The following is a 17,301-nucleotide window of genomic DNA, read 5'->3' on the forward strand; positions in this document are numbered from 1 at the left end:
CCAACTTTACAGGCTTTGTGCAGCACATTCCTTTTTTCAAGCAGCCAAAAAAGCAGCTTGCCAATTAATATAAAAAATTAATCTTTAGTAGCTCGTTCTTAATATTTAAAAATCATTTTCATAATGTACTAGTATACAAATCCTATCAATATCATGGCCATGATCTGTTAGATATTACCAAAATAACTCAGTATTTAGCCCATAGTCCACTACTACTGTTTGCTACAACAAACATTTAACTTGCCACAAAGGAGCGTCAACAACATAGGATTTAAGGAACAGTTTCAAATAACTACAATTACTTAAATTCTATGCGCTTCTCAAACTTGTATCATATCATCATCCTATTAAGAAGCACTTTTCTAACTATGTAGGAAAGGCAAACAAAGGGAGAGGAAAAGGATCTAGGAAAAAGTTAAAACCAAGTCAATACAAAACACTAAGATACTTGAAGTGCACTGAAGAAGCAATCAGTAATATTTTTGATTAGAAAAAGTCATCTTGAAGAAAAAATACAAATTATACTTCAATATGAAAACCTGAGGAAAAAGACATTTAGCACATCAACTCGTACCTGTGTATTTCCATGTATTACAAGCAATATCTTGAGACTCTTCATATGAACGCTGCGGTCAAGCAGTTCAACAGCTTTGTCCAGGTCATCCTGGGTGGTTAATGGAATTACAAGCTACAAAAATTTGAAAAGAAACAAAAGTCTTAAACAAGACAGGATCTTAAACAAGGATACAAGAACAAAAAATGAGGAAGTCAAGTGCAGAGAAACTAATGAACTGATGCTATCTTTCCTTTCATTCAAAAGAACTTGAAAGGAAAACGTATTAAATGATGCCCAAAGTTAGCACCAAAATATCTGAAGTTTAACCTTAACTCTTCCTTCTGATGCCTTCAATAGTACAGCATGGTGGAACAAACATTCACAATGAAAGAACAACCATTTTACATATGCACAACTTAATATCCTACAACTTTCACAGAAACATGTGCAACAGTGTCAGTGTATTTGCCATTGCCTAAATTAATGCGAGTCTAAAATAAAGACCTATTCTGCAGAGCATAAAGTACATTTTTATATCTCACAGTATTCCAACTATACAGGTTTGAAGTTGCATCACTAAGAATTTCTCCATTGAAAAAGCAGAGTTTTTAAGGAATTCTATCAGGCATAATGTGATTCACATGGAACAACAGTAGTCCTCACAAGTATCTTACTTGGATCTAATTAATTAGAATTAACTTGGCATACATGTATCTTTAGAACAGAAAATGTTATGCTATTAAAGCACACTTGAGTTCTGTAACAATTAAAATTTGGCTTATGTTTCAGGAGTGTAAGTTATAATTTCTGCTTGTTGGAACAAAAGAACAAGGCAATGTAGTCTTAAAAATGTATTCTACTTGTAATAGTCTCAATGTTGCTCAAACACAACATCAATTGAAATACAGTATTTTTATACAAAAAAGAAATGGGAATTGGGGGATGGTCTTCATAACATGCATACACTCTTCATTTTAAGTTGCAGTTTTAATGCTAATGACAGGTAATTAGCATCACATTTCTGAAAGGTGATAGGATTATTTGCCAACTAGTGTAGAAGCTGACAAGCAGAAAACCTGCTCAAATGCCTCAAAACCTGTCAGAGGAAGGAGCTGAGGTTAAAGTATCATGAATGGCCTTTTCTTCTGACCTCCCTAATCTCCAAAGGCCTTCTGCTGGAATTCTTCATTTTGAGCATCAGTTTCACAGAAGTGCCTGGTAAGGTACCGAGTAATCAACAAACAGCAATTACAGGCATTTTCTTCTGCAAAGATGCAGATTAGATGCAGCAATTAGGTTGTGCATAACCAAGCACACATAATCCTCCATGTACTTTGCTGACTCAATTCAAAAAACAGAAGTAACTCCTAAGAATGGATCCCTGCATCTGCAAATGTATTTCCCATTACTGATTCCATCTCTACTTCTAAAGGAAGGCTGGAAGCAATATTGATCAGGTGTAAGTGGCTTGATGGCACTGGAACTGTTGCCAAGAAGTATTTGTGAACCAGCTACTTTAAGAGGAGCAACAATTAAGCCTAGTTCTCCGATCTAAACATTACTAAACGCAGCATTCTAGCAATTACTGAACAAGATTAAACCTTACAGAAAAAAAAAAACTACTGTACAAGAAAGGATAAATGTTATTTCAAATTTACAAACATGACAAAGCCCAAAGCAATAAAGAGTTTTCCAAAGTGATGAAACAGGACTGTGGCAGAGCAGGAAGACAATTTATCCATTCCCAATCAAGTCTGAGACATAATTCACTAAGATATGACTCTCCTTATAAAACATTTCACGCATCTCCTGTTCATCCTAATTTAGACAAGACTTACATATTTGAGAACACACACATCAGGAATCTGGGGTTTTGTCATGGGAGTGGTTCTCACTGCTTAAGAGAGGAAATTTCAGCCTTAAAATAATCAATGTATAAGTTGCTGAGAGTTACCTCATTATTGCTGTAATGTAAATCCATAGTCTGTCCAAAAGCAACTTTAGCTTTAGCTGCAAGATCTTCAAGTTTAACAGGCCGTGGTAATTGCAGGATCCTGAAACACAATTCAAGTTGTAAAGAATTTCTGTCTGTTACTTATGAAAATCTGACACCTCATTACTCAAGAATGATCTCAAAACTGAATTTATTACTGGGAAGACCATAAAGAGGCTATGCTTCTTATTCACGGACCTCCATATTTTGAGTTATTTTAAAAAGAAGAGCAAAGCAGTGAGAAAATTATAAGGGATAATCACACATAAAATTAGATCTCATTATGACTATTTTACTTATTTGAAAATGGCTTCTTTCTTAACCTAATGCTTTGCATGCCTCCATTCCAGAGGCTAGTTCTTAGAAACCTCTAAAACTTTTTATGCTTCAGAAAACTAAGACGGTGAGTACCACAGGCTGACAAGCCTAAGTATCAGAAAAGAATTACTCCTACAGTCCCCATTTTGGGGAAATTCAAAAGACTATCTTATGTGAGAAAGGTAACTAAATGTCATCATTTTTACCATAATGAATTACATGCTTGAACTGCTGAGTACATCACCATCTGTGTTTCAAGTATGTTCCTGTACGAATGGGGCAGTTGTAGGTCAACAACTCAGATTTTTTTTTTTTTTAACTCAATGTCTCATAAAATAAATAACCTAAAATGCCTGTAAAATGGCCTTTTACTATAGAAAACTGTTGTATTATTTGAGACACACCACCATTAAAGAAAAAATACTTTTAGAAGTGACTAACCTACTGAGGTACATTCAAAAAAGAAAGAGCACTCCAATTTTGTGAAGCAGAAAAGCTTTTATCAGCATTTCAGGTAGCACACTGGTTAGGGAACAGTATTTCTCCCGGAAGTAAAGCTAGAAGCCAGGCCACTTGCAATTAAAAAAAAAATTTTTTTTTTTTTCCAAAATTATTATTTTGAAAAAAAACCCACAACCAACCCACACCAAAGCAAACAAAAAAAACCCCAAAACCCCAAGAAAAGCAAACAAACAAACAGAAAAAACCCACCACTGCAGTTAATTTATTTAGCATGCCTGGAGCTCTGCCCATCACACCTCCCACTCGTTGGTACGGAGTGCCATGATCACTAGTGAAATAAATTCTAGAATCACTTCTCTCTTCCATTTCCCTTTTCAAAACTAGTGAGAAAGCCATTGCGTAACTTATTTTTCTTGCATAATTTCATTATTTTATCTTTAGATCTATATTTTCAGGCAACAGAGTACTACAAAGCATGCTGAGCAATGAGCCACTGGGCAACCAGGCTCAAATTATTTGGGACACTCCAAACCAGAGCTAGGCCATCAGGATAAAAGCTTGGGAACGGTATCTTTCTATACACTTATTTTATGCTTGCATTTATTTTGAATTGATTAATTTAGTCCACTGTGAAAGTGAATTAACAAACTGCAAGAATGTACTGTCTGTGCAGACTGGCAGTAACACTTCTCTGGTTTATACTCATGCTGCTGCTTATTTCACATGAATTACTAGATAAGAGTCCTCAATTTTCAAAGCTTTTGAAAAGACCTATTTTCTCCAAATTACTTACAGCACTCAACCATTACTGATGCACTGTTACATGTTATGTTCACAAAAGCGATAGAAAGAAGCTGAAGAATGTTAATAACTAGGGAACTTAATGATATTTTACTACCCCATGTAAAGACAGGGCACGTACTATAACCACCATGTGATCTATCGCACACTGAACTAGGGACTGTCCAGAAGTAGCATAGCATTCTGAAGCCATCCTAAGGAATTTACCATTTTTGTTGAAAAATGGCATGACCAGTTCAGTAAATATTTTCAAAGATCATATTCTATAATCACTTCTCTGTAGGTAGGTAAAAGATTTTATGCTTTCAGAAAGACACAGACAAAATGAGTTGTCCACAAACGAGCTCTGCACAGAACTGTAGATCAACTTCTGCAAAAGCTTTTGAGCAGCCAGCAAAGTTATATACAGATGTTTGTATACTTTAAGCATGTACATCATTCACCTCCCAAACACAGAATGAAAATAAAAGCTGGTTGTTCAAAATTATCAATGAAAACAATCTAAAGTCTATAAATTTTTCTGTTACAGTTCTCAGACTGGTTTTTCCAAAGTACAATGCAATACTGGGCTTTAAGATACAGGCTTCTTGCTCTGGGTGCCACAGTAACAATATATTATTGTGCATTTATTACGCACATGATGTAGCAAAAATATTTATTTGCTGGACTAGTCTTATTTGAAATCTATGCTAATGATCTAAGTGATTGCTCTAGGCTACAAACACCTATCTGAAGGGTAAACGAAGGATATTACATGCAACAGCTACAGTAAGATATTTCTGCATTTATGTATACTTAGAGCCCACATTTTAAACAGATTAATTCTCCTTAAATTGTGGTCATATCCAAATTAGACTTAAGCTCAAATCAAATACACTTAGATATCTGAAACACTTTGCACAGTTTATTTAAAACTTTATAATAAGAACCCAACAAAATTCTATAAACAAAAGGCAAGATTGTTTCCTGTGTTTCCACCTTACCTTTTTTCACCTCGATGTTCAAATTTGACTCTGACATCATTCTGTAAGAAGAGATAAAGAAACCACTACTAGTTAGTTACTACATCCCTTAATGAAGGTCATGAAATCAAATTCAATAATCCTAAATCACAAGTCCTTAAGCAGTCCACATTAATTTTCTGTCCTTTCCAATATAGCAAGCATTTTAACAAGCTACTTCTCCTGAGGTTTTCTGACAGAGGCTTAAAGTACATAAGAAAAAAAAATATTCTGAAGTACAACAAATTCTTCTGAAAGTAAAACCACTATTTTCTATCAATATATTTTAGTAATATAACAGATTCATTATTTCAAAATCAGCATGGAAGTGATTACCAAAGAGTTATCTATCATGAACAGGCAGGTAGGTTCTACCGTAACAGGTTTTTATGTACGCTTCAGAGCTGAGCCTTCCAGGCTTAAGAAACATATCTTGTTTCATAAGCATTACCATAGAAACCCACACATGTAATTAAGCCAGCATTCATGCAATCAACCTCCCAGTAACAAAGATACCTGTAAATATCTGAAGTTACATGGAAATAAAATTGTTTTAAAAAAAATCATAATTTTAAGAATCAAATTGTATTCACTATTGCAGGGAAAAAAAAAAAAAAACAAAACAAAAACCAACCAAAAAAGCATTCAACCACAGAGATTATATCCCAATAACAATGTTGCATGTTCCAAAAGAATTAATCAATTCACAAGTGATTAAATTCCAAATTCAAAAATTTAAATGACAAACACGTATCTCCCTCTCACCACTACCACACTGAAACTCTGAAATGGATCAACTGTTCTTCTTCTAACTTTCTAAACAAGTATTACATTCAAATCACGTGGGATCAATATGCACGTCACTACACTGTCTAAAGTCACAGCTCAGAAGTGATTTAGATGACATGAGCAAAGCACCATTGTGTTATATACTGAACTCATACAGCTATTAAAGCACAGAATGAAAAAAAAAATAGCCATTGGTTTTTGACAGTTTAAGAGCCAAATATATTCAAATGCTTTGACCTTCAACGGGTTAAAACAAGACTGCAAAAAGTGAAGTTTCATGAAATATTGGTCTGTCAACTGAATGACCAAATAAACATACAGTTAACTCAGTAGGACTATTAGAATTTGGGTCAAAAATCTACATCCTCTCCTAATTTCTCTATATAGCAGTTCAAACGTATCAGCTAAGTATTACCACTTTTCTATCTGTGTGCAGTATCTGCAGAAAAACAAATACAGCTGAAAAGAACTCACATTTTCAGTTTATGAGGGGAAAAAAAAAAAAAGGCCAAAGATACATTAAATGAATGTATGTTTCTGCTGCTATACTGACATTCTTTTTTTAAGATATATCTGACAACTGGGCAATCTAATATACATATTCATTCTAACAATGCATTCCAAGTAATAGATACTAGACCACCTTGGTATTTTAAACAGTCTAATACCTATCAAAAAACAACAACAAATAAGCCATCTAATGTCAATAATGTCAAAATACTCCTATAAATCCTCAATTTATCAGGATCAGATTAATTTAGGCAAGCACTATGATCTGGTCTGAAATGCCACCATTTCATTTTGCTGCTAATTTAAAAACCAGAACAAAGAATATGGCAGTGCACGTGAGAGACTAATAGCTCATTCTGGTATGCTCACTGGTCTGGCAAGAAAAATAATTATAGAACTCACAGCAGGACATTCCATGTTCAATAGGTTAGTAAAGATATTGAAGATTACCTGTTTTTTAGGTGAAGATGACTTTGGTTTTCCTGTTTCTTGCTGGGGCAATACAGGACGACTGGCCTTATGAAGCACAGCCAAATCCTGCATGATTGAATTCAAAGCTTGCTGCTCATCTACTCAGAGAAAGAGACCAGGTAAGAGAAGTGTAAATGACTGTTAAATCTGAAGTGCATTACTGTCTCACTTCACAATCAGGCAAACATTATGCTAAAATCTAGAAGACTATATTACACTTTAATACACAACTGCCAAATTAAAAAAAATATACTGCCATGTTGCAAGCATTTTATTTATCATTAACAATGCTTAAGGAAATAAACAGCTCAATTAGTAAACAGACTTACATGGCAAGTTTAAAAAACTGAAGTCAGAACAGATTGCTAACTGCAAAACTTCAGCCAGCATTAATAAGAGAAGGGCAGGCAAGAAAGACCAGGAAAAAAAAAAAAAAAGGTTTATCTCCTTTGTTTCGATGTCCACGGATCAGATGTAACTAGAAATCATGACCTGCCATCCCCGATTCATAAAATAAAAGCAAGTACTTTTGAATTGTTTTCCTCTTTACTGAACTGGTACTGTCATGCATGTAGGAAGCATACACAAACTCCCAGAAGAGCTCTTCCTCTGTGCATGTGCTGACAGTCCATGAAGTAATTAAATAAAAAAAATAAAAAAATCAAAGGCAAAACCACACACATACACACACACACACTCAAAAAAAACACCTAGGAAAAAAGGAGGGGAAAAAAAAAAACAACCCCAGAAAAAAACTAAAACCAAACCAATAAAATAAAAACCCAAAACCTCTCTAGGACTGCAAATGCAGGCCTTTTTTGGTGGGCTTACAGGAGTAATTCACTAGGAAAAAACAGGAGCACTGAACCCAGTGCTATACAGCTTAGATATCAAGTTCAACATAAATCATATAATTATAGAATATCTCAAGCTGGAAGGGACCCATAAGGATCAGAGTCCAACTCCCTGCTCCTTGCAGGAATAGCTAGATTCTAAGAGAGAAAAACCTGTTTTACCCAGTGCTGCTCTCATACTTAGGGGCCATACTGAACACAAGGCACTTCCTAAACAATACAGAGACACCATTCCAACCTGTGGAGTAGCTCTGTCCAAACATCACCTTTATTCGATATATAATGCATAAATTTCTAGAGACCCTCAGTAACATTATACTCACAACATCTGGGGAAACAAAACAAAATACAACCAAATGTGCAAGAATCCAGTCAACAACTTTCCCAGACTTTGCAAAAGTTACTACTACAAATCCTGCCATACAACAACCCCAGAAAGTTTCAATCCTCTATCACGTATGCTACTTTTAGCAGGGTTGCAGCTGTATGTCCTCCTCAGCTTCCTAGGACTACATCTCCACAGTGTGTTTGGTCATACAGGTATCATGAAGATGGTGTTTGAAAAGCATGCTGAATTAATCTACAGAAGACCGGATTTACTATAAAATTCAAGCAAAAAATGCCCTCACTTTCGAAAAGCTATTAAAACTACAGTAAAGCAAAGACACACAGGAATGCCTCTGTTCATCCATCAGCTCACCACTAAAATCTGCTGCAGCTGTGATGGACTGAGGCCATGCTAGACATGGTTTGCCCCAGACCTAGGATGCTCCTTTAGGAAAGCACTTAGAAGTTCAAAATCCTGTACATCCATCATTAAGAGAAATCTGTCATTAATACTTTATATTAATTTCTTGCCACAGCAAAGCTACTATACTCAACATGCATCTAGAAGTCTGGACAACAAAAATTATCTACAAAGGTGTTGATTGTATGTCTTCACACTACTTCCCAGAGGATGTGTTTGTTGAAGATTTCCTAAGCACTGTGATCTACAAAAAACAGTATTTCTCAAACATGGTCTTGAATAAAACTCAGCAAACAAATATCCCAGGTATTCACCAATGATGAGAATTCCTTCACACACCATTCAAATATAACTAAATATTTTTGTCATATCAGGAAATTGTGCAGTTTCAGCATCTAGTTTAATAGATTCCTAACAGATCAGAAAGCTGGTCTGAAAATTATTAAATTCAATCACTCATGCTGTCATTATTCATAACTACTAAGATATGCAAGTCTATTAAAGCAAGTCTAATTAGCAATATTTAATAGCAGAACTGAAGGCATTCTTGCAACTTAGTTATTCCTTTTTTACACTGAAACATATTCAAATCTTGCCACAATTAAAAGTTAAGCTATTTTATGGTGTTATAGCCTATTCTAGTGCTGTTATTCCAGAAGTTGGTTGGAGGAGACTGAATTTCCAAATAACCATTACCTTTTAAGAGCACGGTAGATATTGCCCAGTATCCTAATACCATGAATCTTAATTTCTTTTACCTGAATTTTTAAGTTACCACATAGTGAGGGAAAAGTGCTATATTCCAATAGAAAAACCACAGAAGTATTATGAAAGGTTGAACACTGCCTTTCCCATACACATTGCATTGGGTTTCACAGCAAAAGCACGTATTTCCTAGGAATGGTATTAATGGTTCTGGTCTTCAACAGAAATTAAAAGTGTCTAAATTAAATTTTTCCTACACATTACACACAAGACATACCCATAATGGCAGTGAGTCTGAAAACTTGAACTTCAGGGAAACTGTTGCTTCATTAGCATTATTCTATTTCCTAAAATGTAAAACCAAACACACAGTTATTGAAGTTGTCAAAGCCATGTAAAACAGTCAACTCTTCATTGCTTACAGTCAGGTTTTCTAATATCCCAGATATCAAATATGCATATTGTTGTGAATTAAGTTTTGCTAGCTGAATTTGTTTAACACGTATAAACTACAAATAAGATTGCATACATAGATAAGACATACAGAGAAAACAGATATTGTCCCCAGAGCCTCACTGGGCTATCAGCAACATATACAGGCTTTCAGAAGACACAAAGCCCAAACTACACATTCTTCTAGACTCAAGCTGAACCTCCAAATGATGATTAATATTAATTAGCCATAACACTGCTACATGGGTTCCTCACTAGTCCAGATTATTAAGAACTAGTTCTTTTTCTACAGGTTCCTGTATCTGGTGTACAAAGTTCCGTGTTTAGAACTACATGTATTTCATATATATTTATTTATATGTGTGAAACTCACAGCACAAATCAAGACTCATGAATACCTACTGACTATATGAACCAGAAAAATTCAATTGGTAAGGTTTTTTTAATGATAATGCAAGAGCATTACACAGATATCCCAACACCCCTGAAAGCAAATACCTCTGGAAGATAGCGGGCATTAACTTTTTATATACAATACAGAAGTTATCCAGAAAATCAGAAACACAAGGAACATATTTACGAACAAACTCTGTCTATCACAATATCTTGAACACCAGCCAATTAAAAAAAACCCCACAACAATAATTAAGGACCAATTAAAATAATCTTTCAATGAGATGCTATTACAGCGCTTAAGAGCAAAAAACTAAAGACATATCCCTAAATAAACAATAAGGTTTGTTGTAATCCTGGCTACCACAGAAAGAATCCAGAATTTTTAATCCAAGATCATAGAAGGTAATTCTCTTATTTCTTAAGCAGTCACTGTGACCAAGTAGGGAGAGTCTATTCCCCCTCCCTCTTCTTGGTGGCAGTGGGCCATTCATCCTCCTGACTCAGAGCTGAAAAATCTACCCTGCTCTGATAATACACATGATTTCCCTGCAAGTTCATTCAAGAAGCTAAACCAACAGAATGACCTTTTTTTTTGTGTTTTCTCATGGTTTAGTTCCTTGCCAGTGTCACCACACACTGACATCAGCACACGACCACCTTTGGGAGCACATGCTGAGAACAGAGGGGAGGGCAGGCAGCTTTTTCAGTACCATTCAGTGAGGTTTACTTGCTTTAATATTCTGCTAATTTTCTAGCTAACAACAAATTAATTACAACTTTCCAAAGGATTTCTGAGGATCTTCATTTAGGCATCGAAGAGTTTCTGGCACCATCTCTCTTACATAGTGATTTCATGAAAACAGCCTTTTCAAGCAATATTCATTTCATCAGTGGAACTAGAAAGCTTCAAGTACTTCTGGCATATTTTTCAGAAAGAAATTTGGATTTCAGAGGCATAAAAAAAGTCTTTCCTATATACTGCTTTTTAGCTACATATTAGAGGACTCATCTACTACTGAGTATTTCAAGCTCCATAACCAGGAAGAGATCAGGTTTTCAAAGAAGATTCAGAGATCCCACTCTGCAATCAGAAATCAGTTCAGTTGAGAGTGCATGCAAGAGAGCACATTAGACCTAAAAGCTGAAAATTCGATTCAAGCATACTGCAAGTTACATACTCCGAAGTACATCAAGCTCCTCAAAACAATACCTGAAATAGCTTCCAAGTGTTGTGGAAAAGAAACTCCCCTCTAAGGCTTTGTAAAGTATTGAAGCCTGCAAGACTGAGTTTAGTACATCTGGCCTGAGCTGCCCACAGTCTCAAGACACAACCCCAACTTTTGCTGCTAACATGGTCTCCAGCTTCTTGGTGCCACCACAGGAGACAGAAATGTCAATTAAAAAAAAAAAAAAAAAAAAAAAAAAAAAAAAAAAAAAAAACAAAACCCAAAAACAAAAAAACACAACCAAAAACCAAAAAGCAAGCTGCTGCAGTACACAAGATTCCAGGAAATCTGACTTACTTTGCAAACTGGGATTACCTTTGAAGTTTTAAATATCACTAACATTTTTCCCCACATCTGATTCTTTGCATGTTTTTCATCCCCAAGAGTCAAAAAGGTAAAACAGAACACATACTCAGTTATTTCCTATGCCATTTTTTATCAGCAGTACTCTTAGAGGATCTTCCAAAGAATTATTCACTAAAGTCCCTATAAAACATGTATTTAATTCTGTATTTAATCCAACTGTCTTAAAATGTGAGATAGTGCAATTTTATAAAATGCATGATTTAATGAGCTGCGTTAATACATTAAACATAAAAATGTGTTTTATGACTTTGGATTAATTACTCTGTAACACTTCCTTGTAAGCATTTCAGAGAAATACTAAGTTCTGTCAGACATTTTAAAACTTCCGCCACACTTTAAGAAAGTTAAAAGAAGTTCTATCTCCAAACAAAAATACCCTAGATGTTCCTCCTTAACCTAGCTGAAATAACCATACGTGGAAGCTCAAGATATCTGAGCTACAGGGGTCATAAAGAGCAGGCAAGCTGAAGAAGGAACATAGAATCATAGAATAGTTAAGGTTGGAAAGGACCTTAAGATCATCTAGTTCCAACTGCCCTACCATGGGCAGGGACACCTCACACTAAACCATCTCACCCAAACATCTTAGGAAACATCTTCTGCAAGTTCCTCCAGCTAAAAGAACTCATTCTTCATTATTAATCTGTGGCATCTCTTATTAGAAGAACATAAACTAATGAGTGAGCATCCATTTCTTATCCCTTCCACTTCCTTCTTATAATAATAAAAAACAAAAAACAAAAAATGAGAGCAAAAAACTAGAAAAACTGCAATTACATTTCTGTGTGTACCTCAGGGATTTCTCACTTTATCATCCCTTTTGATCAAAATTCTTTCTATCCAAACGAAGTATAATTAATCGCCAACTAAATTTCTTACCAAACTTTTTGTTAGCATTTATTGCAACTCCAAAACCAAGCTAATAACATTAAAATGGTTTTAACTGCTCATTTTTGCAATGGACTGTAACAACAGCATGGTGGTGGGGAGAGAGCTAAAAAAAGGAAGCTGACAAACATAATTTTTTTTCTTTAAACAAAAAAAAATATTCAGTAGAAAGGGAAAAAAAGCATACCCTAAGCTATGGTTACAAAGGAGCATTAGCAAAACACACATCAAAGCAGATGACAATCCAGAACAAAAAGAAAGCAAAACAGAGAAAACTGGAACTCAGAGAAAGACTCAGGAGAAGAAAAGGCAGCAAAATAGGAGAGCAGATGCAAAGGTAGAATAAGATTATGTCAAGGTCTCGCAGAGACGAAAGCAGCTTGAATTTGAATGTAATTAAAGAAAGGATGACAGAGAGTGAATTTCAAAAAGGTGATGATGTGATAAGAGTAGCAAACAAAGAAGAGTATCCTAGCAACAGCATTTTGGATATAAGGGTGGAGAGATGTTAATTTATATTCATGATTCACTTCCCATCAGCCACCTTCCACAGAGCCTGGAAGTCTTTCAGAATGTGTGAAAGCTGCTGAGGGAACAAAATATCCAGGTGATTCTTGGAAATTGTTTTTAGCTATCTCATGGCAAATGAAAAAAAGCTTGAAGGTAAATAAATCATGCAGATGATAATCCAGTTGTTCAGACACTCTGTGCTGACTGTCCATATGTATACAACTTTTCCTGTAACAAACACAACAGGGTTAAGCTGCCTCTCGGTAACTGAGAGATTAAAGCACACAACATCAGCATAAATGTTCCATCATCTCTCATGACTGACTTGGTCACAGTCAGAAAATTTGGAGGCTAGAAACAAAAAAATAAAATAAGAAAGCTTTACCCTCATACAGTAGAGGAAGGTAGCAAGCAGATACTCTATGAGATGAGTATTTATTAAGTGAGCTAGAAAGGGTGTTTTAGTTCTGTGAATATGGAGTCATACAGTGTGCAGAAATTAAATGGTCTCTATGGCATCCAATTTCATAAGTGCAATTTTTAAAGAGTAAATTTAGCTATGGCTACAATAACAGCCATAAACTAATCATATGAGAACAGTAAAGGTAGTTATCTAAAAGAACTTAAGAACATAAGCCTATGCTATGTTAAAAACTGAGAAAACAAATACAGTGAAGCAAGCAATCTAACTTAGCCTGATTTTGTAAGGAACTCAGACTTGTACAGTAACACATTATAGAAAGGTGCCTTATACCCTTGGATTCCAAACCTGTTCCAGTAGCAGAGCAGGAATCTCAAGGATATCAGTTCCCTACAAATCTCAATTAAAGTAGATCAGTCCAAGTATACATAGTTACCCATTCTTGCACCAGAGCAAAATGACACCATGTGAACTCGAAGAAAGATGCACTATAATTATTCCAACCACAGGTGAAGATTAAATTGGAGATTATGCTATATTAGGCATAAGCAAGTTAAACCTTATAAGACAAGAAGCAAAATAAAATTTGCTAGCATTGCTATTCAGACATGTCTATCTATAAAAAAGTAGATGATACAAAGAGCCAGGTAAATATTAAGAGTGAGTTTTCACAGATAATTTTTCAGACTGCAGAATGGCTAATCACAATATAAAGACTATAAAAACGTATTTCATAGCAAGAAGAATGAGCCAGGAAAAATGGTTTTACCTCTAAAGTGTTACTTGTAAACAACCAACCTCTTATAAATCACAGTAAGCAAGGATAACAAAACCTCAAGTGATCACCTAGTCAAATACACCTACTTAACCTTTAACCAAAATAATGTGCAGCACTGCTCACTCTGATTTTTAAATTAAAAAAAAAAGAAAAATCAAATAAAAATAGTGCCTGTGAACAAGACACTATATCTACTTGCAAATAATAATACCTAAATCTGAATTTCTATAGCAGACCTTTTCATATCTCAAAGCAATTGTTGGCATAAATGACAGCAACTTACGTAGCATGGCAAGCATAGAAGAAAATTCATTCTTGTTACAAGACATTAGTGGATACCTAAAAGCAGGTGACTCCATAGAAAGAAGAGTAAGAGAGAGGATTTTATCTGGACGTACGCACAAATGTACACTGGACAAAAAACCCCACCCTTTTCAAAGACTATGAAAGCAGTGGCAACAGCGCAAAATCATTAAGGAGAGAAAAAAAGAGAAGTAAAAAAGCAATAACAAAAATATTTAAGCAGATAACAGAAAGGTCTGTAATAACTGGAGTCTAACAATAACCCATCAGACGTGAATTCAGTTTTAGAAAAATTCAGATCTTTAACTTAGCGTAGAAATACATAAGAAAAGGTGTTCACAGGGAAAGCAGAAAAGGGAAAGAAAGATTAAATCAATGCAAATCAAAAGTCAATGACACATTGATATATGAAGGTAACATTTGTAAGACAAAACAAAACAAAGGAGTCTGTATGCCAGATTTGGAACGTTAGAAATTAACTGATGAATAAGATAACAGAAACATTCCTGTCACAGTACCATGTGATCTTTTAAAATAAAAATGTATCAGAGGGGAATTACTGGATGGAAGTTGCTTAGAAAAAAAGCTGTTAAGCTTCCAGCCTTCTCTGCACACTCAAGGGAATCTTAAGGTCCAAAACCTGGCAGGGAGTTATCTTGCATATCAGCAGCATGCCATAAAGGTTGTGAGCCACAGAGCAGTAATATTCTCCTCCTTAGATCTTCCTCTGTCATGTGCCCCTTATATTCTGAAGCACTTTCTTCTCCTCTTAATTAATCCTGATAGTGAGATTAATTGCACTGGACAGGATACACTGAGAAGGTTCACCTAATTCTGCTGTACTAGGAAGGAGTGACAAAACAGGAGAACCCATCAAGCTCTCGCAGCTGATGCCACAGAGCAAGGAAGAGACACAATCCAGACCAGCATTCCTCACAACCACGGCAGCAATTCAGGTGTGACTACCTGTCCTGGACCCAAGACAGCATGAGAAACTGTATTCCCCTCTATTTTTCCCCTTTACAGCTTGCTCTTCCATAGTTACCATCATTCAACAATTCTATCCTGAACAGCTGACCTAAACTCTTCTGCCACTAGGATGGCTGTTTGACAGAGTAAGTACCATAAACACATCAAATACTCCTTTGCAGAAAGGGCATTTCTGGTTTATTTCCTGCAAAGGACTTGGGTTTATTTTTCAAAACATATTAAGTCTTGTTTTGATTGTCTGACTGTATGTAGCTTAGTCAGTATACTTCTAAACTTGGCCCTGAATTTCTCTCTCTTGTAATTAAACCAGTTCTGCAGAAGACTGAGCTATTTTAACCTATTGTACAGAGATTAAACAACCTTAAGCACATAGTACCATGAGCCAACTACCTAGATCAGCATAAAGTGCTTCATAAATTAATAGCACCCAATCCACCCAAAGTTAACCAACTTTCTTTTTTAATTTAATAAAAATGTATTAAGGGGGTAGGGAACTGCTCAGATACATGTGTTTTACTGAATTTAGATGATGAAATAGCTAGTGGTGATAAAAAACAGGAACAAATAGCCAGCATGCAGTTTTTGTTCTGGTTTTGGGGAAAAAAAAAAATTTAAAATAAAAAAAAAATCAACAGGATATATCCAAAACCACAGCACAGTGGTACTGGAATAGAAATTTCACCATCCACAACACCAACAGATACAATGCACTAGCTATAATATACTTCAGATCAAATATTTTAAATTAAAGATCCAGGGACTTGTAAGAGTCTCACAACACCTCTTCACAAGATTAGTGGTTCAGTTTCCTGGACCATTGTAGAAAATATTTGGAAATACCTGGAAAACAAGAAGATTCCAGTGGATTCTAAATATTGTATAAATAACTGAGAAGGCTAACAGAAAGGGTCTAAGAGCTGCCATTATTTATCTTCACATCAGTTGAGAGTAAAAGAATGCAATAATTAGCTTGGCTTCCACCTCAGAATTAAAAGCAAAAACACAGTAAATGCCTTGATTTCAAGAATTATTATTACTGCCAAGCAAAATATGGCTTCTTGAAATGATTACAGATCAGTTAACAGAACTAGTTACAGCGATTACCCTACTTAGGTTTTTCCAACATATCTGGCTAAACATCACATGAGATTTTTATTATTTGCTTTAAAGTCTCACCTACTAAGAAATTCAGTTGATGGACTAAAATAAAACATTTTGAGATCCATATTCCTATTTAGCAGGAAACATTAATAAACACAATTCCTAGCGCAACCCCCTACAACCAGCAATGATCAAGTAGGCACAATAAAATACACAAACTACATCTTGAGCAAATAACCTGAATCATATTTAAAAGTCCAATAAAATGTATTTATACATTTTGTGTATATATATACAGTTAATATTTTTAATACACATAATAATTTATTGTTATTTTCCACAATTTAATTGTTATTGTGTTTAATTTTTTAAAAAAGGAGATGAGCTGCATTTACGGTGCTAAAAACGACAGAACTGCTTTTTGAACTTTCATCCTCCCTGCAACTGGGAGGGCAACACCCATAATTAGAAGATGAATTTTATATAAGCCTAAATATAGTGGTTTATTGTGTTTATTTAATAACGGTTTTGCATTAAATGCACTTTGACATAAACACAATCATTAAGGATATGACAGTCCTACCAGAAGACAGTTCAGAAGAATTATTAAATCACAACATATCTAACATACCATCTAACATAAGTGCAATAAAAAAATTAG

General features: G+C 35.1%; 1 protein-coding gene across 4 annotated transcripts in view; it reads right to left on the minus strand.

The window, feature by feature from the left end:
* The window catches only part of MAP3K2 (mitogen-activated protein kinase kinase kinase 2), a 56,252-nt gene that overhangs the window by 26,534 nt on the left and 12,417 nt on the right, over positions 1-17,301 (minus strand). For all 4 annotated transcript variants that reach the window (XM_065671534.1, XM_065671531.1, XM_065671532.1 and 1 more), the window contains 5 exons: positions 9,486-9,555; positions 6,881-6,999; positions 5,114-5,154; positions 2,511-2,610; positions 575-688 (listed from right to left, as the gene is read on the minus strand). In XM_065671534.1, coding sequence (XP_065527606.1) covers positions 575-688; positions 2,511-2,610; positions 5,114-5,154; positions 6,881-6,999; positions 9,486-9,489 — 378 coding nt within the window. In that variant the 5' untranslated portion in view covers positions 9,490-9,555. The remainder of the gene's footprint in view (positions 1-574; positions 689-2,510; positions 2,611-5,113; positions 5,155-6,880; positions 7,000-9,485; positions 9,556-17,301) is intronic.

The sequence above is a fragment of the Lathamus discolor genome, chromosome 3, assembly GCF_037157495.1.
Source record: "Lathamus discolor isolate bLatDis1 chromosome 3, bLatDis1.hap1, whole genome shotgun sequence".
NCBI lineage: Eukaryota > Metazoa > Chordata > Aves > Psittaciformes > Psittacidae > Lathamus > Lathamus discolor.